Source organism: Octopus bimaculoides, chromosome 9 (assembly GCF_001194135.2).
Source record: "Octopus bimaculoides isolate UCB-OBI-ISO-001 chromosome 9, ASM119413v2, whole genome shotgun sequence".
NCBI lineage: Eukaryota > Metazoa > Mollusca > Cephalopoda > Octopoda > Octopodidae > Octopus > Octopus bimaculoides.
Window position 1 is genome coordinate 55446069 of NC_068989.1, and position 22500 is coordinate 55468568.

The window sequence follows — 22500 nt, forward strand, 5'->3', positions numbered from 1 at the left end:
ATATATATATATATATATATATATATATAATGTATTTCTTATTGAAAAGAAAACTTAAAAATAAAAATATATCAGACATTAGAGAATTAAGGTATAAATCAAATTAGCAACTGATTTAGGTGTTAGCAAGCAAAATGTAAGGTAGTGAGAAATGAATCCCTGCATACACTTCACTGATGTAATATCTCTCTGGAGACTAATAAACTTCTGGATGTTCAAGCAATATGTTTGACAGTAGTAAATGTAACAGAGAAAAGATACTATATGCTATACACAAGAAGACCAATTAACACTGAAGGATCATTCTATTACATTCAATTGGGCCTATCATTTAAGTTAGGTACTTAGATTACACCAAGAATCTGACCATGTACACACAGACCCTATTCTAATCTGAGTATAGAAATTATATAATAACAAGGATAAAATGTCTCGGGAAAAGAAAAAAAAATTTAAATAATTGTTATAATTATTAATAAACAAATTAATAAATAAATAGGAAAGTAAAAACAAAATATGAAACAAGTAAGAAAAGCTAGAATGATAGAGGTTTCTGCTGAATGTTAGACTTAATGGATATTCATAACAGAAAGTAACATAACAGAATAAGCATATTCAGATATATGAGTAACCCATTTTGAAATCAGTATTATTTTCCAGATGACACAATCATCATCATTAGTATAATGCTGCACAAAGTCACAGAAATGTATCTGCCAGCACTCAACCACGCAGAGAACTTCTGTTTCATATATTCTCTTGACTCTATATATCTTTTATCATGTTTCAGTCACTAGACTGCAGCCATGCTGGGGCACTGCTTTGCAAAATTTTAGTTGAACAAATCAGCTCCACTAGTTATTTTTTTAAACCTGGCACTTATTCTGTTGGTCTTTTTGACAAAACCACTAAGTTATGGGGATGTAAGCACACCAACACTTGTTGTCAAGTGGTGCTGGGAAACAAGCAAACACACACACACAACGGGCTTCTTTCATTCAATCTACCAAATCCACTCACAAGATTTTGGTCAGTTCGGGGCTATAGAAGAAGACACCTGTGCAAGTTGCCATGCAATGGTACTCTAATCCAGAACCATGTGATTGGAAAACAAACTTCTTGTTGATTTTGAAGCTTTGGGCTGCTAACTTTAATCAGACAATTAAAACACGACATAAAAGTAAGCGTTATTACACACACACAGAGTATGTACTTATCCACCTATCATGAGTACAAGATCTGCAAAGTTAGCATCATCACAATTATATGTCTGCTTTTCCATGCTGGCATGGATCATTATCAGTCTGAATGAGACATTATTTGGACTTACTTTTCTCCTAGATGAGCTGGGGACTACATCACACCTTTTCATTATATACCAATACTATTTTTGTTACTCAGTTATCATACGTGATATCTCTACTGTTACAAAGGCAACAAATAGATTCAACATTCACATATATCATAGGGCTGTGCAACAATTCCATTCTACATAAGATTCTCTTTCCTGATTCCATAGAAATTATTTCACTTTGACCATGTCAATACACAAATCAATTTGAAACCAAATAACTCAGTTTTTAATCAGATACTTTATTAAACATAATCTCATCACCCCAAAATAAACATTCATTATATCATTTTGCTTTCATCATAGAAGAATTCAATCTTCATTTATATGCTTTCAAAAAATTTTGTAAATTGTTAGAAAAAATTTACGCATAAAAGCACTTTCAATTTTTAAATCCTAAGACATAGTTTTTTTGTTTTTAATTTTCAATTTTTTTTTTCTCTTACTAATTAAAAATCTTCAAATATTGTAGAAAATATTTTTCCCCACCTATTTTAGGTTAAACATGTCAGTCTTAAAACATACTGTCTTGCTTGATGAAAATTCAAATATATACATATAATCATTTAGATGTCACCTAAACAATTTTTTCTTTAAATTATATTTTATTAAATTAGAGATAAACTGATTCAGTTCAGTTATCAATATTACAAATAAATTTACTGAAATTTCACCACAAACTAACATAAGTTTAACAACTACAACGTCAGCCTCTGGCATAAACTTTTAGTAAAACAAAATTTGATATGTAAATACGAGTAGGAGTGAGAGAGAGATTCATGCTTTGTTCCTTGTTTTCCCTTCCAGTCCACCACAAGAAGGGGGTATTTTCTTATATCTACTTATTGTAATTTTTTTTTTTCTTTTTAAAGACAGCCAAGTATTTTTTGAATAATAGAATATAAATTCATTGGATTCAGCAGTGCAAGAAAATTTAGAATTTAAAGATATGAAACAATATTTCAAATGTTTGTAAGTTAAGGTTGTTATTTAAGCAGTCAATATTCTGGGAAATTAAGAGAATCTGGAAAAAGTACTAAAAAAGTAAATTTATTTCAACTAATTTCTGTTTATGAAACTAAAAAAAACTAATTCTAATTTTTTTAAAACAAAAAAAATTCACTAGATTTTTCTAAAATTTCAGATTAATAGTTAGTAAATTATTTTGTGATTGAATATCCTTTAATTACATCCATAAGTTTGCACACAAATTGATTAGTGAAATGTTTCAGCTTTATATTATTAATTAATGATAATCTAATTAGACAGTTAAAATGATAGAGATCAATAAAGTTATGTAATGTTACAGTGGGGAAGAAAAGAAGAGAAATTAAAAATAAAGTCAACAACAATTTTAAAAAAATATTATAAGGTTTCAATATCTAAGAGGCTAAACAAAATGAATAAAAAAAAAACAAAATAAAAAAAACATAAAAAATGGATTCCCCAGGGGATTTTCATGTACCTTCGTCATTTGAGAAATCAACTGAGTTGTTGTTAGGACGGCCAGCATCTAGAAAGCCATGTGCTGCCACAAGGGTGGCATCATCCCTGGCCACATCCAAGGCAATACGTCTACCTGAGGGGGTCCAGTAGCTGGAGGCTGGTGAGGAGCTTGATGATGATGTAGTGGTGGTGGTGGTAGTGGTGGTAGTGGTGGAACAGGAAGGTTTCACAGCAGTCACACTTCTTTGTCTGGAGGGGCGGCCTGCTAAAATAATTGATTACAGTAACTAAGTGGTTAGGGCTATAGTAGCTGGTTTCACAGTGAGAGGACATAGGAAACCTACTACTAAGGACAACAGTTTTAAAACAATTTATTAGGATCTAGTCAAATTACTATAATCATTATTGTTGTTGTTGTTATCATTAGCATTATTATTATTATTAAACTACCCTTCATACTAATAGCATTGTTATCAAACCTTTGTAAATCTTACTTTGAGAATAATTTTTAAAATATCTTTTCGCAAGCTTTAAATGCAACTTAATAACTAAAGAAATAATAAAATAAATAAAATAAAATAAAAATGGTTAAGAGTAAGGATTTAAAAGGTGAGAGGGTATTTATTTTGATATCACAATTCTAGTACACAACACTCTTTCAAAACAACAACTGTACACAATGTTTGTGCTCTGTACAACAAAATCTGTCTGCATATATAAACAGCATGAATTTCGCAGGGAGTCATGTGTACATAAATTTATCTAGCAGTAACACACTAAGGAATTCAATCAGAGTGTAATAATACAATAAGAAAAACAAAACAAATTACCAATTGTCATTAAAAGTTAAGCTAAAACATAGAGCTCCAGCATAGGAGAGAGAGAGAGAGAGAGAGAGAGAGAGAGACATATTTTCATAGCAATGCAAAGATAGTTGTATCACTTTGATTACACAATGGTAGAACATTCTCTTTAGTTTGCTTCAAAAATATCTCAAAGGAATATACAGTGCCATGGAAATTCATAGCAAAGTAATGATATTTTTGTTAAAGAATGAAAACCAGGTATTAGAAATAGTAGTTCACAAAGTACTAGTTTTCTGGCTTAAATTTTAGTCTTAACCAGTTTATGACAGACTGCCAAAAGTTCTGAGAAGGTTACAAAATGTGGGAGCATTTCAATCCTATTTGTAATTAGTCATATAAGATAACTGTATACCAATAACCAGATGATTGGATGTTTTTCTTTTTTTTTTTTAACTTTCACTCATAGAAAGGAGAGAAATTGTCACTGAAGCAGGAAACCTTGGTTGAAGAGGGTTTGAAATTAGAGATTGAACAAATGTTATACAGAATTGGAATGATGTTGGGATCTAGAACTTGAACCAGCCTTCTTGATGATGGAAGTTTTCTGATATACCAGCTAGACAAACAATGTATTCTCAGCACAGTAAACAATTATTTGAAATACTTTATCACAGCTAAGAACTGAAAATTCAGAAGTATTTCCAAATGTTTTCTGAGTCAATTTAAACACACACACACACACACATGCGAAGTTTCAGTACATTCAGTGTCTTTATTTCATTTATTTCAATCCACCACATAATTTTTTATTTAGTGGCTAAAAGTTGTATTTGGAATTATTTTATTAACTAAATTACAAGGAATAGTATTGAATACCAAGTTTTTAGTTGTTTAGAAATAAGAACGTGTTTCATGAGATATACAGTAAATAGGATTATGGACGCTCTGCCAAATAATATATTCAGCATTTATACCCCTTTGTCATTCTCATATTTAAATTTTTTTTTTCTTTCTAGATTTCTAATTAAATTTCCTCAACGAACAGTCCAGAGAAAAAGAAGAAAAAAAAAAGAAAAAATAACAACAAAAAAGATAATATTAAAACTGTAAAAAAAAATCAACAAAACAACAACAATCAACATAAAACTAATTCTTTAGTAAATTCAAGCATTTTAAAAAACATAATCATGGTTTTTTTAATTCATGTGGTTTCAATTATTTGTCAGTACAGTTCCCACTTGCTAACTACATACTTCAAAAAAAGTACAAAACAAAAACAAACAAAAAAACTGATAAAAGATACAAACAAAAGAACAACAAACAACAACTATTGAATGAAACATCAACACAAGTTTCACCATTACAAAAATAATTATGGTATGTTATATGACAAATAAGAGAACTAGTATGTTAGTATGGATTCCTTTAGGAGTTGGGTTCTTAGTAAATAACTAACATAAATCCAAGCTGGTTTTATATATTCTTATTTTATTTACAATTTTTTTTTTCTTAGATACAGGTGTGGATTTTACAACTGGAAGTTCTCTTTTCTATTTGTAAGACTGCCATCTTTTTTCCAATCTTATTCTCTGTGCAGGAGACATGTTAGCACATTGTGTACACATTTGCAGCTTCCATCAGATTAATCAGTGACTGATCACATGTCAACATGTCGGGAATAAAAGAATTAAAAAACATTTCTGATCTTAATGATGCAAGAAAAAAAAAACAAAAAAAAAACATGGTCTTCAATTCAATTCAACTTTTGTAGTGAGGCTTGGATAACTTAGTAATATTTAACAACACTTTAACTTAAAAATCCATACCCATCATCACTATACTTACACACACGCACACACACATATATATATATATACACACACGTGTATACAATTAGACATAGAAATACTGCTGCTGAGTTTAGTGCTCCACACAGATTATCATAACAGAGTCTGCTTCCAGTATAATGGTTTGGTTACTACTGTACTCAGTAGTAGTACCAGTTATGATATACAGAGAAATTGTAGTATAAATTACGATAAACAGAAGTTTATATCATATGTTCTTATATACATGTCACTGCTGTGGTAGCTTGGAACTCTGCACATATGATTTCTGTAACAAAACATTTATAAAGTGTTTCCTTAATGATCCGTTGGGGTTAAGCATCCAATGTACACAGTTCCAAACAATCACAATAGTGAAATGCATTTAGTAACAAATTATATAAACTTGCATTTGTCATAATTTCTCATATATACATATGATCTTACTCGCTGTGGGGGCAGTTAGCTCCCCTGTTAGTACAGGGATTTGTGCTTCTTTACAGCCGAGAAGGATTTTTACCTCTTATTTCTAGCAATGTAGGTGCTACTCTGAACTGTCAGTCACAATTAGTGACAACTGAATTCTTCCTTTTTGGTTTTATATTGCTTATAGTTATCTTCATTATTATATATATATATATATATATATATATATATATATATATATATATATATATATATATATACATGAGCCTGGTGTTGCCATCCGGTTTCACCAGTCCTCAGTCAAATTGTCCAACCCATGCTAGCATGGAAAGTGGACATTAAACGAAGATGATGATGATGATATATGCAATCAAATATCGAACAGTGAGAATGAGTGCTCAACACTACATTGGTGGATATCAATATTCTTCATTTGTAGCAAACAATGGTTTCATGTAGAAGGAATTTATTAACAGTTATTGAGCATGCCACACAGAAACATTGGTACTCATCTCCCATTTGGATAAGAATGGATACATAGAGCTTGACATCGCCTTCTAGCTTGCCAGCTCTTGTCAAACCATCCAACCGATGACAGCATAGAAAGAGGACATTAAATAATGATAATATATTATATATAAGACATTAAATATATAAGACATTAAAACTGCACCACTATATTCATGATAAAGAAGTAGAGAGGTATCAGCACATTTTATGCATAAAGCATTATAATATGCTAGAATAGAACAAAATATGTAGTGTCAAAAACCCTATTAGTTGATGGGCTAATATTTTTCCATATATCTAACAATTACAGAAGATATCTCACACATGGTTCTGCTTCATTGAACACCATCATCATAGGTATATGCTAACTGTAACATTCCAGATTTGGAACAAATGGATGCCCAAGTATATACACAAAAATGTGTATGCAGACAAAGAGAACTGCTTAGATATACAAATTAACAATTAAAGCCGCTTCAAATTCACAAGAAATGGTTTGGTTATATATATACATACCTACATGAATGTGTGTATGCATGTGCTCTTATACACTATAAGCTCCAGTGCAGGGAGATATACATTTTGCTTCAGTAAACAAGAAGCATTGTCAAGTTTCACTGAAGCAGTGGAAAAATATTGCTTCAAATATATAACATTCGAGTACTATAAAGACACAAGATTGCTCAAAGCATAGTGATTATGTATAAAACATATATTTAGTGACTGTTAAGTGACATGAAAGTGTTTTGAATTATCAATCCTCTTTCTTCTACTGGTATCACTGATACAATGACTATAAGCTACATTAACATCTTATACACATAAAACATCATAGGCGCACACACAAACCAAGTATTTACGTGCATGCTTATATGCATGTGTGTGTGTGTATACACAAAACTGCTGAATCACTAGAGGTGATAAATTACAGGATTCAATACAAATGTGGACTATTCTTTGGTACATTAAAACTGAAAGACAACAACTTCCAATACTCAGATAACATTAAGACAAGCAGTTTCTTCAAAGTATCATTTCATATTTCAAAACATATTCAAACAGTGAGTGTTTCAAAAGAAATGTTGGCTCAGTTTAACAGCTGATGACCAGAAACAAGTAACTCTGAGTACTGGATAATGGAGGCTTTCAGTTATAATGCACACACACACACACACACACACACATATATACACATATATACATACATATATATATACATACATATACATATATATATGCATATATATACATCATCATCATCATCATCATCATCATCATCATCGTTTAACATCCATTTTTCATGCTGGCATGGGTTGGACGGTTCGACTGGAGTCTGGGAAGCCAGGAGACTGCACCAAGCCCCATCTGATCTGGCACCGTTTCTACAGCTGGATGCCGTTCCAAACGCCAACCACTCCAAGAGTGTAGTGGGTGCTTTTCACATGCCACTGGCACAGGGGCCAGAGGGGCTGGCATTGGCCACAATTGGATGGTGCTCTTTACGCGCAACCAGCACGGGGGTCACAACTACAATTTCTATTTGGTTGTAATTTGATTTGATTTTGATATTGATGTACTTGACTCAATAGGTCTCCTCAAACACGGCATGTCACCCGACAATCTAAGGTACTTTTGAGTGGGCTGGTTATGCAACACTGGGGTAGGTTACAGCTGTGAACTCACTTTATTTGTCGGGTCTTCCCAGTCACAGCATACCTCCAGAGATATACATACATACATATACATGCATACATACACATACATATATATACATATTTATACATACATATATATATACACAAACACACACGCACACACACACACATATATATATATATATATATATATATATATATATATATAAGTGAGAGTGTGGCTGCATGGTAAGAAGTTTGCTTTCCAACCACATGGCTCTGGATTCAGTCCCACTGGATGGCACCATGGGAAAGTGTCTTCAACTATAGCCTGAGCCAACCAAAGCCTTGTGAATGGATTTGGTAGACAGAAACTGAAAGAAGCCTACTCTGTGTGTGTGTGTGTGTGTTTGTGTGTGTGTGTGTGTGTAAGCACACACACACACACATAAATACATACACACAAAGACAAGGGCAGGTTTTCCAATCAAAAATGATGTATAAACATCAACTGAATGACCTACACATTGAATCAGCATGCAAACTGGCTGAATATTCCACAGACTCAGGTACCCTTAACTTAATTCACTGGTAGAATCAGCATGACACTATGTCAAAGTTGCTAAACCTTTGAATTAGAAGTACAGTCCATCCTCTGAGCTTCAGCACCATTTCTGTACACAGAAATTTGCTCACAAGATTTGGACTGATTCGATGTTAAGATAAAAAGATATTTGTCCAAGATGCCATGCAATGGAATTGAACTCAGAGCTTTATTGTTTTGAAGCAAGTGTTTTAACCATTCCACCATGTATATGAAAATGCACTTGTGCATATCTATTAAAACAGTGAGTCTAACACTAGACATTTTGTTTCAGCTACAGACAAGCTAGTAAAACATCTTGTTCCTTGTATAGTGGAAGATGGGCAAAAATATAGCTGGACATACCAATAAAGCAAGGAGTAAGTATGGCGGTTTTGGTGTTGGTGGTGACGGCTGTACACAGAGATAGAGTATGGGTGGTGGTGGTGGTGGTGAAGATACTAACAACCGGAGGTTTCTTATGGCTTTGAAATGGAGGCAGGTAGGGGATGAGGCAGTAAAATGGTATCAAAGCCCCACCCAGTACACACACACACAATAACATGAAGGTAGACACATACATTTATTCATGTAGACAATACAAACATATGCACATACACAAACACACACACGCAAGCATACAGCTTGTATTGGATATGAATAAACAAGCAGAAATAATAAACCAGCAAAAGCACAACCCTCCATGCAGCTTTCTGTTAGCTTATGTAATACACACACACACACATACACACACACACACACACACAAAGAGGATTAGATTGCCAATCTTCAATCCACTGCAAGACAAAGGCCTCAGCATGTTGTCTTCACCAACCACTATATAATATGGAGGCTGTGAATCTGAGCTTGAGATCATACTGGTTTGATGAGCCTACTTTGTCACAGTGGCCCAACATGGCTTGGCAGAGGGGGCAATATAATATATATATATATATATATATATATATAAGTATACTTGTCATATTAAATGCAGAGCAGACTCCCTGCTATTCTACTAAAAGAAAAAAAACACAAAACAGAAAGCATAACCATTTGTGTTTATTCATACACTCGTTAGATAAATATTTTCATCAACATGCACAAACCAAGGGGACTAAAACAGAAGAAATGACTAAACAATGATAAGAAATGGGTTAACCATGTGTAAAGGTAATTTTTATGCAGTCATTGAAGCTAATGTGTGAAATCATATGACAGTTCTTGAAACTTTCATAATCAAAAGAAGAACTGATAGTGAAGTTAAGATATGGCAATACAGTTTGTTTTTATAGATTAATAAGCTAATGATATACTACATGTTAACAACAAGGATAAATACAACTAACATAAATCAACCATCTGTTCATTTAACCATAACTGTACACAAAATGGTGAAAAATATATTAGGAAATTTACCCCCCCCCCCCACTCTTTTAAAATATTATTAAAGGGCTGTGACATTGGGAATTTAGGTGCTATTTTTGGCTTTCATTTTCTTTTTTTCTTTTTTTTTTGCATTTTGTTGTTATTGTTTAATCAAGAATTAAAATTAAATAGAAGTGAGAAAATGCTTTTGATTGTAAATGAATTCTTTGTGCTACGATACATTCTTTAAAGATTGAGTCATTCAAGAAAACAACTTACCAAGCGGAAAAGATCGAAAGAAATTACAGAAGAAGACACCTTACTGACTAAGTCACTAATCAAGACATTAGTTACATATATTATAAGCAAAGGTTAACAAAGCAAAAAAGAATGAACTAAATCTTGCAAAAGAACAAAATCAAACAAAATGGTACCAACATAGGAATTAGTCTATCTTCATTAGTATGCTGGAATTGTCAAATTAATCAGTGATTATAACTTGGAGAAGAACCTATTAAACTATCTTACTAAATTAAAGTTACACACTCTGTAGTTAAGTTTGCAAAATTGTCCAAGACATAAGACTCGCAGAAATCTTTGCTGTACAATCAGAAATTGGTCTTTCAATAAAAAGACACAAAATGCAATCTAACCGACAGCTTTAAAGTTAATGCCAGCTTTGTGCTACATTAAGTCATTAGACAAACACTAATACAAAATTAATTTTCAGGTGAGAAGGAATTTAATTTAAACTTCACTTGGTTATTATCTTTATTTTTATTACATTCAGTTTATTCTCTGTTTAACCCTGAAAAAAGTTATAAAGTTAAACTTGAAGGTGAATTCACCTGGAAAAAAAAGGTTCACACATAACTTTTCAGTTGAAGCAAGCAATGACAATCTGAGTTGGATATTTGTTTATATGAGATTTTTAGCAGAGGTTGAGAACAAGACAATATAATAAAACAGACATGAAATCTGAGAATTTTATGAGTTGTTGCAGGAAGCTCATAGAATCAGTATCACCAAATGGTTGAGAAGTTTATTTCTCCATCTTGAGGTCAGCTTGATTCTACAAAGTGGCATCTTTGGCAAATGCCTTTTACCATAGCTTTAAGTCAACTCATATCTTGTGAGAGAAAATGGGTAGTCAGAAATTGTATGGAAGCCCATTGAAGGGATTGTAGCTGTAATTCAAAGAGCTAACCACGTCACACTATTATGATTTTTGGCTGAGAATTACATTAAAAGTACATATGTGCATGTGATATGCAGCCACCTTATATGCTAATCTAGTGAGCTTGGAAGTTTCATTTGATTGAACAACCAAAAACTTATGGTCAGAAATTCTGACTCTGGTCCATTTAGTGAGAAGATGACATTCACATGTGGCAAAAGTACTTGCAACGTGAGAGGGATAATTCCAGTTGGTATTCAAAGCAGGGCCTCAAGGCTGATGACTAAGGACCAAAACAATATAAGGATTTCTTACACAGGAACAAAGTTTCTAGTAGAAACAAGAAAGGAAGTGAGAGTACAAGGCATTCATGCTTTCCTCTCAAAATTTAATGATGTAAGATAGATAACTAGAACCAGGAGCTGAAACTGTGTGGCGGATTCTATCTCAACTTTGTGGCACTTCACTCAATTGAGATAACATAATGTAAGTAAAACTTATCTGAAGTAATGAAATCCAAAAGTGTATGGTGAATACATGCCAGAAGTGATGACACAGGGAGTGTTTTATTGTTGCTGATTAATGATTTTAAGATAAACAATCTGTAGAGCAGTAGTGAAATAGTTTGGTAAACCAATCTTATATACAGCTAGACAGTATTAAGTTAATTCAGAAAACCAAATATGGCCTTAAGTATTTATTGTACGACTTGCTTTATTAAGTAAACCAAATAGACTGGATTAAAGAACTGACTTTGTTAGATTACTCTGATAATATCTGATTTCAAATATACACAATGTTGAATCGTTATAGCAGTCACAAAATCTTAAACACAACAATTTCATTGATCAGAGCAACTCTATTCAAAGGGCAAACTGTACAAATGGAACAGATATAAGGAGTATGACGATGCATGCTAGTGAGACATAGATCACTATAAAAAGGACTTGAGATAATAACTGGGGGGATCACAAGTAAGTTGAGAAAGTTGCTGGGCATTAGATAATAATGTGTGCAGGAGAGGTAGCTGCTCTGTTATAGATATGTGATGAAAATGAATGGTATGTGTTGGGTGAGAAAATGCTACGAAGTTAACAGTTGAAGGCATCTTTGATAAAGGAACCACAAGGAAAGTATGGAACAAATGTTGAGGCCAGATTTAAGTATATTTAATTTCACACCACAGATAATAGGCGGATTGAGAAAGAAAAAAATATCATAGCAAAACTTGTCAACCCATAGCAAGATTAAAAAACAGACCATTATTATTATCATTGAAGGCGGTAAGCTAGCAGAATCATTCACATGCAGGGCTAAATGCTTAGCAGCTTTTTGTCCAGGTTTACATTCTGAGTTCAAATTCTACCAAAGTTGACTCTGTCTTTTATCCTTACAGGGTTGATAAAATAAGTACCTGTTGAACACTAGGGTCAATGTAATTGGCTCATCCCCTCCCCGAAATTGCTGGCCTTGTACCAAAATTTGAAACCATTATTATATTACTACTACTACTACAATATGAGAGTAATGTAACTAGAACATCATAAATTATACAAAAGAGAAAGATATAATGAGAACCAGATTATGCAACAGCAGTAAAAGATATATAGTAAAATGCCCTTTAAGAGATTTTGTCATTCTTGATTATAAATCCATGTTGAACCAAGATCATAACAATTGCTGTCCCATTGTTCCCTTTTGCCTAGAATATGATTTGTTCAAAGATATATCTGATAACAGTTGTTGCCTTTTCAAATGTTATAACTGGAGTTATACACCTAGAATTCTTTTCTGAACTTTCAAAGATATTATTTTCTTTATAAAATCATAATCAAGACTGGTCAAAGATCTTTTCAAGTAGGGAAACTACTTAAGAAAATTTTCTCTACTTTGAAAAGATATATTTCATATACATTTCATTTGTACACTCATTGAATATAAATAAACATCATAAAGTGAAGAAACTAGTTGCCTATTATGAAGCAACAGAACACAATTCTTAAGTTACTTATAATATTCATTTTGTACTTGCATTAATCATCTGTCATCTTACACAGATGCACTTAGAAATTCAAGGATAAAACTAATGAAGTCAAATTCATTTTGTTTTGAATTCAAGTGTTGTAATGTTATGTCCCCCAAATACACAAGAAATTTTACTATAATTAAGATGATCAAATTTATAGTTGCAATATTTCTGCACCAGAGAATGATGAATTTGAGGACTATTCTTCAGTTTGATTATGACCTATTTCTCCATGGACATCTTGGTCTCCAATATTTCAAGCACCATATTAACAGTATCTTTGTTCTTCTGGCATTTCTAATACAAAAGTGTCTCTACAGCCCAAATAAAAATTTACAACAATTTTTCTTTTTAAATAAGCTATACATTACAACAATAAAATGTTTTGTAACAATGAAATTTGCTTTGATGACATGGCTGAAGTAGTAATGGTAGTAGGTAGCAGATATTAAGATGTGATGTTAATTTTTCTTCAATAGAGAAACATTTCTTCAGTCTAAGAAGTTGGTAATTTCCAACAAACATGGCAGTCAATGAAATATGAAAAATAAGGACCCATATGAAGCAAACCACAGCTAAGAAAATTAATGGAAAAGTTTTAGGCTTTGCATAATAACATCAAGAAAATTTTTTTTCCATATACAGGAACATACGTCATTCCTTAATTGAAATGTAATAGATTAAACCTGGCTTCATTATGTAAAGAGTAAATAATCAAGAACTTGATAGGGACCCATGCTGGTTTGAGGACTGAATTTGATAATAAAAATAGGTCAACAATTGAAGAATTCTTCCTTAGTGAAACAGAGGGCATAACATTGAAATATTAATATAAAATCAGATAAATATTTTTAGTAAACATACATATTTAGCTTGTACTTGTCTAGTAGGTGACTTGATTTAAGACTATTGAAACCAGAGCAATTAAATCATGGAAGAGCCTTTCTTGTCTTTAATAATGCACAAAATAATTAAATTCACTTTAAATTTATTTCATAAGAGGCCAACATTTTCATCATACAACTGTGACCTAGTCACCAACACAGTTGCATTGCAACTACGTAAAGATGATAATGAGGTTAAATGACATGTTTTTCTTTCTTAGTCTAGGAAAACAGAGCTAAACCTGGCCTGTCTCAATGTTTTTTACAGTTTCATTGGAAATTCTTTGCTCTACTTTTTACAGCAGGGTCAAAAATGTGTGTTTACTAAAAACTTCCCCCCACTCCCACACTCTCTCTCTCTCTCCCCTTTCTATCAGCACTGCCACCAAGTTAGCCAGGTGGAGAGAGTTGCTAAAACATCAGTGTAACAAAGCAAAACTTGTCAAAGGATGCTTGAACTCAATGTCACAACAGTACACAAGGACAAGCACGCTGCAAGTCCATTGAATGATAGGTATATCTGTGCTTTTAAACCATAATGAAGGCAGCCACTCTAAGAGACTATTCAGATAAAAAACTTAATGGTAAAGCCAATATAATTTTTGTTCTGTAACCATTTATAAAACCCAATGATCTTAGCATGGAGTGTTTCAAACAAGGTAGCTAGGTGTTGTGAAAACTAAATTTTCCATTTATTATGCACAGGTATTGCATTTTCAATGCAGAAGGTCCCCTTGTGTTGAGTTATCTTCAAGTTATATATAATATCTTAGAGATCATATTCTCATATATTTTTTGTAGTCTTCAAAATTTTCTAAAGAATGTGTGTATGGGTGCATGCATTTTAAGGCAACCACCGGCCATATAATACCTAAAGGTGATAGATTTTAGGTAATACATGGCTGGTGGTGATAGATTTTGGATAAAACATAGCTGGTGGTTACCTAAAAATGCATGCACACACATATGCAAAACACATTATCAACTTTATGAATGTAAACCTGCAAAATAATGGAAATAGAAAAAAGAGCTTGTGAGACTTAATTTCGCAGGTTTGGCCAGGTAAAAGTTGCAAGGGAAGGGAGCAGAGTTCAAGCCATCATCAAATCGCTGCTAAAGGGGATGTATCTAATTGGCTGTTGGAACATAAAAAACTTGATTGACAATGAAGTATCTGCTGAAAAAAAAAACTTATTTACTTTCCATGGAACTTGCTATAAGTACACAACAGATACTGTTGCCTTATTTGAAACCCATTTTGCTGGCAAGGGTCAATATTCTGAAACAAGAGGTGACAACACTATTTTTTGATATGGAAAAGATAATTAGGAGAGAGTGTTTAGAGTTAGTTTTACAGTTAAGAAAATATTAATCCAATATTTTACTGAATAACTACCTGGCTTAAATTATGGATGTATGTCTATACTTCTGTCTTTTGGTCACTCAGTAACATTGATCAGTGTCAATGCACCAATATAGTATGATTGTGATGATGATAAAAATCTTTTTTATGAGCAACTAAAAAGCATTATTGAGAAAATTTCAGCTGGAGATAAAGTAATAAATTTCGAGAGACAATAATGCAGAAATTGGTAAAAATTTTGAAATATGAATGGTGTTTAGGGCATCATGAAACAAAACAATCAAAGTTAAACTTCAATGGTTTACTTATGCCACAAGTGTGCTCAGAATTGAATTTCACTGTAGCATTTTCTTTGGCCAGAAACAGATTTACAAAGGGAACTCAGATTCCAAGAAATGACAATGATTGATTATGTTCAAACTAGAAGAGATTTGAATGATGTGAGAGGATGTCTTGGTTTTAAGAAGTACAGTATTCAAAGAGATCACAATTTTGCATAACCTAAACACAAGTTCAAAATTAGAAAGAATATTCAATGTTTCAAGAGGCTTGATGTTGAAAAGCTAAAGAAAAATATGTCAGGCAAGGGGATTAAAACAAGGATTTAATTTATTGGTAGATACCACTAAATGGGATGATTTCAAAGACCAACGTAAACCAAATTTCAAAAGCAGTAACAGAGCTGCAAAATCTAAAAACCCATAGCTGTCACACTTGCAAAATAGCAGACTGAGGTGGGTCAATATATTACTCATATGAAAGACAAAGGAAATACAAAGTGCCTACTCTATAGAGAAGAACTATGTTCTAAGACAATGCAAACCTCAGTAAAGACTGCCTTAAATTTGTTTTGGAAAAAAAAATGCGAACTTCATCTGGAAAGTTAGGAAATACTAGCAACTGATAGGATGTCTGAAGAAAAAGCACACTCAAAACGTCCATCCATACATTTTGAAAAGAACTGCATTAAACATGCAAAGCTAAAATGAAATGCAAGGAACAGCAACCGCATTGATATCAATCATAACATCAAATGTTCAACTTGCAACTAATTTTCTCTATCTAAAGCCGATCTTGTTAATCACTTGAGGCTATATGAATGAAAGCTATCAAATAATAAATCTTTGCTACCTGAAAGTATGAAAATCATATAATAAAATGTCTTTTTACCAGGAGTCAAAAAAAACACATGTCTGTAGAGAATGCCAAACATCATGATTCTGCATGGTATTTAACTGAAAACAGCTGTTTATGTGATGGTTGTAGCAAACAGCAGATCATCAGCTAAGCTAAAAAGACATCTTTGCTTTGCAGCTTATCAACATGTAATGGTCATACTCATTTTGGGGTCAACTGCCATCAGTTGCGTGTGTGTGAGTGTGAGAGAGAGAGAGAGAGTGTGTGTGTGTATGTGTGTGTGTGTGTGTGTTAACAGTCCCATTTGTAATGGGAAAAACCACAATAAAGATAAAATTAGGTCAAGTGCCCAGACATTGGTTTCCCAAGACCTGGGGTGGCACTTAAAATGAATGGCTCTTGACTGTGTGGATTCATGACAAGAATGGATGTAATGTACTGATAAATCCAATTCCCATTCAAATCAAAGTTTGTATAAAATGCAGAAAGTGAAAGGTGCACATCTGATGCAAAAACCTGTTCTTGCTGGTAAAGACTGGTTTGAGAGGGTTAAGAGGCACCTGAATTGACACAACATTAAAATGGCCAGTCAAATGCCAGTGCTGCAACTAATTATCAAGGAGGAACTGAAGAAAATCTTCAGTGATGGAGGTTATGTATAAGAAAAAAAGAGTACAACACTGATAAAAACCAGGATTTTCTCAAAGAAAATACCTTCCAGGAATTTTATTTCTACTGAAATAAAATCAGCACCAGATTTAAAGGTTTCCAAAAGTCAGTTGATACTTCTTGTGCAAGGAAATGCTACAGGTGATATGAAACGAAAGACCCTGCTTGTGTATCACTTCATAAATCCAAGAGCTTTCAAGGGTTATAGTAAATTTGATTTAATTGTCATTCAGCATTCAAATAAGGATTGGCAAGAAATCTTTTTCAAGACAAGTTAACGAGCCTTTTTTGCCTCTAGTAGAAAGGTACAATATCAGGTACAATATTGCCAATGAAGCATTCATCTTTCTAGACAATGCACCCACTGAACACAAAATAATTTTTCTTAGTTGTTGGCTGCTATTTCTAACTTTCGGTGTGTGGTGAAGCAATACTTGCTGAATCCTAAATTTTAAATTGTGTCTATACATTTACTGATAATGGTTTTTTAACACACCGAATTACTAATTATCAATTAATTATTAATTTTTACCCTATATCTGTTTGTGTGAAATATATTTCCAAGAACATAACATTGCTCCAGTCAACAGGTCAAAGCGTGATAGCTAACTACAAGGCATATTATCTGAAAATAACTTCGAAACAACTGACGAGGAGGATAAGTCTACAGTTAAAGATTTCTGGAAGAAGTCCATCATAGATGCAGTGAATAACACAGACAAGTTATGAGGTTAAAAGAAATCCTAAGCTACAGTGAAAAATATAGTAGCCAGACTATATCCATGATTCAACTGTATTGTCATCACCAGTAAGTCTAAAACAAGTTCAGCAAGTCATGCTGACACTGGCATATGACAGTTTGAAGAAGTGATCAATAACAAGCAATGGAGTTGCTAGGTTCTCACTGAGAAAGTTTGCCTAATGAGGTGTCAATAATGCCAGAACCAGAGCAGGCCAAGAAGAGAATACAAAAGCTACAAAGCTACACTCATTCCACTTCAAGCTGACAGTAAAGAATAAACGACTGGAACTTACAGAAGAAAGTTTGCTAGTCTCTGCAGATAATGACTCTGGTTATGAACATAACAGAAAAATTACAAAAGGAGTTAATAAAAAGCTCAGTTCTTAGATTGAATTTTGCAAAGACATAGTATGTTTGAAGCCAATACTCCACAGTCTTTCTTCTAGCAGGCACCTCTTCATGCACCAGTTCCCATCACATGGCCATCAACACCATTTATGGTGAATATATACTATATGTACTACAGATGTATTACTGCAATGTTACTATATTATTTATTTCTCTTCAAATGCTTTTACATATACATACTATACGCAGCATGTATTTAAAAATTGATATTTTCAGCAGAATGCATATCAATTCCTGATATGGAAACCAATAGCAAAATATACTTTATATGACAAAATCTCATGTTATGGAGGATATTCCAGAGTGAGGAATGCCTCTTTTGCTTTCCCTCTCTCTCTGAGAGAGAGAGAGAGACAGAAAGTGTGTGTGTGTGTGTGTACCACGAAAAGTGCTCAGGAGAATCCTCCTCTGCAGAATAAAACTTTAAAATGAAGAAATGGTGGGAGAGGGTAAGTTTTATTTCAGACCTGAGAGAAGAAGTCTATGCCGCACTACTTTTATAGTCAGATAAATAATTACAAAAGCAAAACATCAAGTTTATTACTCTTCCACTTTATTGATTCAGAAGCTGCTTCTGACACGATCTGGTAGAAGGTCCCATGGAAATTGATGACAGTTATAAGTATAGACATCAAGACAGAGCAAATTATAGAGGGGAAACAGCAGATGTGCAATGATCATTGACAGCTGAATGGATTGTTTTGAAGTACTGTGTACATCTAAGACAAGAATTGCCAGCTGTCCCCCCAGCCATTCTAAAATCTTCTGGAAAGTTCTCACTAAAGAACTGAATGACTCAAATGAAAGTCTGGCACTCACTGAATCCTCTCTCTCCATAGTGAGGTTGGTGAAACAAACCTAATACCCATGATATTTGACAAATTGAAGATGTCCACTAAATAGAGACAAAATGGGAAGAATAAAGAAGCATGAAAATAAATGGCACCAGTTGCAAGATTCTTTGACTTATTGGAGAAATTATCAGGATGTATGGTTCAACAGTAGAACACATTACGGTGTTAGCTTTCTGTGAGTATCATACCAAATGGATTAGAAGACATGAAGAAATGGATCTCATTAATAAATCTACTGCTTACAACATTAAGAAAGGCTTCTGGAAAGAGAGTGAAGAGATATCAGCTAGGAAAACAAAAACTTTGATTATATTTCCTCAATTGCAACCTACGGCTCAGAGATATGCACTGTAAAAATCTGAAGGAACAGGGAGAAATTTTTGAAATATGGTAATTTTGGTCTATGCTAGGGATATCAATGAAACCGACATGAGAATACTTTCATATAAAAGAGCGTTTCACATGACATGCATCATTACTAAGATAAATAGGAGGAAACTGTAATTGTTCAACCATGTAATAAGAAAGCTATCCAATAACAATATAGTGCAGGCATTCAGCCAAGACATTCCAAACACAAGACTAATGGCGTTAAGAGTCCTAAAAAGTGGATTACTCCAGATTCCTGAAGATACAGAGTGGCCAGTCACACCGGAAAGCCTTGCATTCATTCTACAAGTTCAATGTGTTCATTCACTCAGAGACTACATGGATGAAGAGGTGAACAGATGAGACAGTGATGACAGAAGAACCAGAATGTATGAGAAAAGTGTGGAAGAGTGTAATGTTAGGTAAAAGAGGTGAGAAAATGGTGGCTTCTAATAGAGGAGGAGAAATGTTAGAGGAGAATGATGGATCTAAATAACAGGTGGCACAGTAACATGGAGGAGTATAGAAGGAGTAATGCTAGATAGAGAGTAAGCACTACATGATGATCTCTTAAACACATGCTTTGACAGGGAAAGGAGCAAAGATTATAAACTGAGGGAGAGAAGTATTGAGTGTATCTATCTATTTATATATAAATAAATAGAGAGAGATAGACAGACAGACAGGCATAATGGTTGTGTCATTAAGAATTTTGCTTAAGAACTACATGGTCAGGTGTTTGGTTCAACTGTATGGACACTGCCAACTGGTATCTTCTACAAGAGTTCCAGGCTGACCAATATCATGAGAGTGAAATTGATAGACGTAAACTCAAGAATCTCATCATGTGCATGTGTGAGTGTGTTGGTTCATGTTTACCTTCATATTCACATGCATTTGCTGACAGCAAACAAAAGCCTCACCTTTCATATGGACAGTGTCATTAGCTTGCAGTCCATGTTGAATGCATGTCTGGCTTCTCAACTAGTTGCACAGTTTCGTAACAAAACACTCTCCATTCATACAAATGGTTGTTTGTTTCCAGATCTCCCACGTAAACATGGCTGTTCATTGTTTCATAATATTCTGATTAATATATGTAAATTTATATCGCGGGCTCCTCAGTATATTGAGGGTTTCTGTGGCCAATAGGTATTTATATTTATTTAGGTTTTAATTATTTCTGTGGGAGGTTTTGGAACATAACACCTGCAATAGTTGAGGGATTACTGTATGTATATATGTGTGTGTGTGTGTGTGTGTGTATACACATACACCACACACACATATATATACACATGTATGTATCTCAATCTTGATCTTATTTCATGAAGGATACAGTAACACAAGCATTACACAGAATTAGATTACAGTGCTGGGACATGTAATGATCTTAATTAATTGTCAATTTAAATAGAATAATTCCTTAACCCATTTGACCAACCCTAGTTTTAAAGTGATCTAAATTAAAACAGTTCATCAGATTTTGATGCTAATCTATATTCCAAACACCAGCCTAACAATAACAAAGGCGTTTTACAAAATTTTTCTTTCTTTCTAAAAATTAATTGAAACAAAAGTAGCGAATTTCAACCAAAATATAGTAACGAAAGTGTTAAGGTAATAAAGTAGAAGGAAACTTGACTAGACACTGTAGACTTGTAAAATAAATGATTAATGCGATAGAAAGGAAACCAAGTTCAACAGACATTGTCAAGAATTATCTTATGGTGATTTAAAGAATTTCGTCATGCATCAAAACAAACTTATATGTTGCTATGTCATTTTATGAATAATATGTCACAGCAATACGCAGAAACAAAGATGGACTCACATCAGTGAATACATCTTTCTACTTTTACCAAACTACAAGTTGGTAGCAATTTGTTTGAACACAGTTTAACCCTTGCTTTAAAACAAACAACATTATACAACCAAAGCTGGAATGGAAGGCTTAAAATAAGGTCTTATAAAATTCAACACATTAGGTCAACATGAAAGTGATATTCATCATCAATTTATGAGATCAGATTAAAACAGCAAAAAAAGCAAACTAACTGAAACTGGAAGCTCTGGTAATGAAAAATAGAATTGTAAAATAAAACATTAACATTTTTACAAGTAATGATAATTCCTGGTGCTAATGCGTCTCCTAAGAGCCAAGCAATATAGTAAAATGAGCTCAACCTCTTGCACAAGATGCTCATTGTATGCTGGGTTCATATTTCTTAAACAGCTTTCTTTTTATTTAGTTAATGGGTCTAAAGGCAATTCCATGACCAGTGAAGTTGTTGCCAGTAATGTTTCATTTAAACTGTTGCAAGGACTTATATTCTGTGGAGAAAAGACTGTGCATAGTGGTTGATGTGTGGTTAGGTGTTGGATACAACAAGGGAGAGATGAGTGAATCAAGAGTGCCTGAGTGTTGAAGGTATGAGACTAGATAGCTCCAAGGATCTGAGGCCATAACAGTTGTGACAGAAAAGACAGAAGAATAAACAGCATACCTGTAAAACCCATATTAATCGTTTACATAAAAGAAACCATTTGAGTTCATGAAAAGAATGGAATCCTCTGTAGGATATCCACTATCATAATCCAAGTTACCTATAGATTAAAAACTTTGTTTCTCAGGGTAGATTATCAAGTTAATGACACATGCTATACATTCACTATTACTTAAAATTGTTGCAAAGAGATTACAACGAAGCAGCAACACTTTCATGAAATGTTCTTTCTCCCAAACCAGTTTATGTTTGCCAAGTACAACCACGATTTCTGTTCCCTTACCAAATGTATAACCCTGAACTTTAAGCAGTTCCTGTTTTATTTTTATCTATTCTATTCAATCCAGATGCTCTGCAACCAGTAACTTAAGGATCAAGGATAAGAATATTGTCATAAGTTTTGTATTTAGCTCAAAT

The 22500-nt window shown here is 33.3% G+C and overlaps 1 protein-coding gene across 8 annotated transcripts in view; it reads right to left on the bottom strand.

Annotated features, from left to right (window-relative positions):
• Positions 1–22500, bottom strand: part of LOC106867580 (probable serine/threonine-protein kinase nek3) — a 494211-nt gene that overhangs the window by 27174 nt on the left and 444537 nt on the right. For 6 of the 8 annotated variants that reach the window (XM_052970692.1, XM_052970690.1, XM_014912494.2 and 3 more), the window contains one exon: positions 2817–3062. The exons of 1 other annotated variant lie outside the window; for it this stretch is intronic. In XM_052970692.1, the coding sequence (XP_052826652.1) occupies positions 2817–3062 (246 nt within the window). The remainder of the gene's footprint in view (positions 1–2816; positions 3063–22500) is intronic. One more of the 8 variants, XM_052970694.1, reaches the window with a different exon arrangement.